General features: G+C 43.3%; 1 protein-coding gene across 1 annotated transcript in view; it reads left to right on the plus strand.

Annotated features, from left to right (window-relative positions):
• Window positions 1–533: 533 nt before the first annotated feature.
• The window catches only part of LOC101296614, a 10,568-nt gene continuing 10,045 nt past the window's right edge, over window positions 534–1,056 (plus strand). The window contains exon 1 of the mRNA XM_004288820.1: window positions 534–1,047. Within this exon, the coding sequence (XP_004288868.1) occupies window positions 534–1,047 (514 nt within the window). The remainder of the gene's footprint in view (window positions 1,048–1,056) is intronic.

Here is a 1,056-nt window from a genome sequence, read left to right on the forward strand (position 1 = left end):
TGTGTCGGTGTATACGACAAACAACTGAGTTCGGATGTGATTATCGTCTCCACATGTCAAACACTAATTGGCTATCTAGATTACGGGTTATATTTGTCTGACACGTGTCATATCTTATCTGTTGATATCATCTCAAATTGTCTATAAATATGAGGTCATTGTCATCCTCATTCCTCACAAATTCACAACACTCTTCTCATCTCAAAAGCTTCATATTGTTTCCTTTTGATTTTGTGAAAAACTGTTTTTCAACAATGAATCATTTGACAAAATGGTTTATGAAAGATCAAGAAGAGGCCGTTACGAGAAACCAACGAAGATCCATGATGATGTCTGCTGCTGCCTTGCAAATCCAAGATCTGGAAGAAGAGGATTCACAATGGGGTGGTTCTTCGAAAGGTCGTTCGTATACTGCCAAAAACAGAGAGATCATGGATCAACGTCTGTAAGCTTTATACTTCACGGATCTATGCAGGTACGAACCAAATATATTTCGTAGGCGATACAGAATGCAACCTTGGGTATTTGACACGATGATGCACAACGTGGCCAACTACGATCCATATTTTGTTCAAGGAAGAGATGCGACTGGGAGAGTCGGCCTATCTACTGAACAAAAGCTTACATGCGCCATGAGACAACTCGCATATGGGGTCACAGCCGACTTCTTTGATGATTACATGGATATTGCAGAATCCACTGCCATCGAGATTTTGGAACACTTCACCAGAGCAATATGGAATGTGTACCATGAGCATTATCTCTGCCGACCAACACCGGCTGATCTGCGACGACTTCTCGACAAGGCAGCAGAAAGAGGATTTCCAGGAATGATCGGGAGCCTCGATTGTATGCACTGGCAGTGGAAAAATTGTCCCACCGGATGGGGAGGCCAGTATACTGGCTATAAGGGGAAACCAACAATCATCTTGGAGGCAGTGGCATCCTACGATACTTGGATTTGGCACGCCTTCTTCGGCCTTCTAGGTTCCCTAAACGATATTAATGTCCTTGGACAGTCACCTTTGTTTAATGATGTGGCTCGAGGTGAAACTC

The sequence above is a fragment of the Fragaria vesca genome, linkage group LG1, assembly GCF_000184155.1.
Source record: "Fragaria vesca subsp. vesca linkage group LG1, FraVesHawaii_1.0, whole genome shotgun sequence".
NCBI lineage: Eukaryota > Viridiplantae > Streptophyta > Magnoliopsida > Rosales > Rosaceae > Fragaria > Fragaria vesca.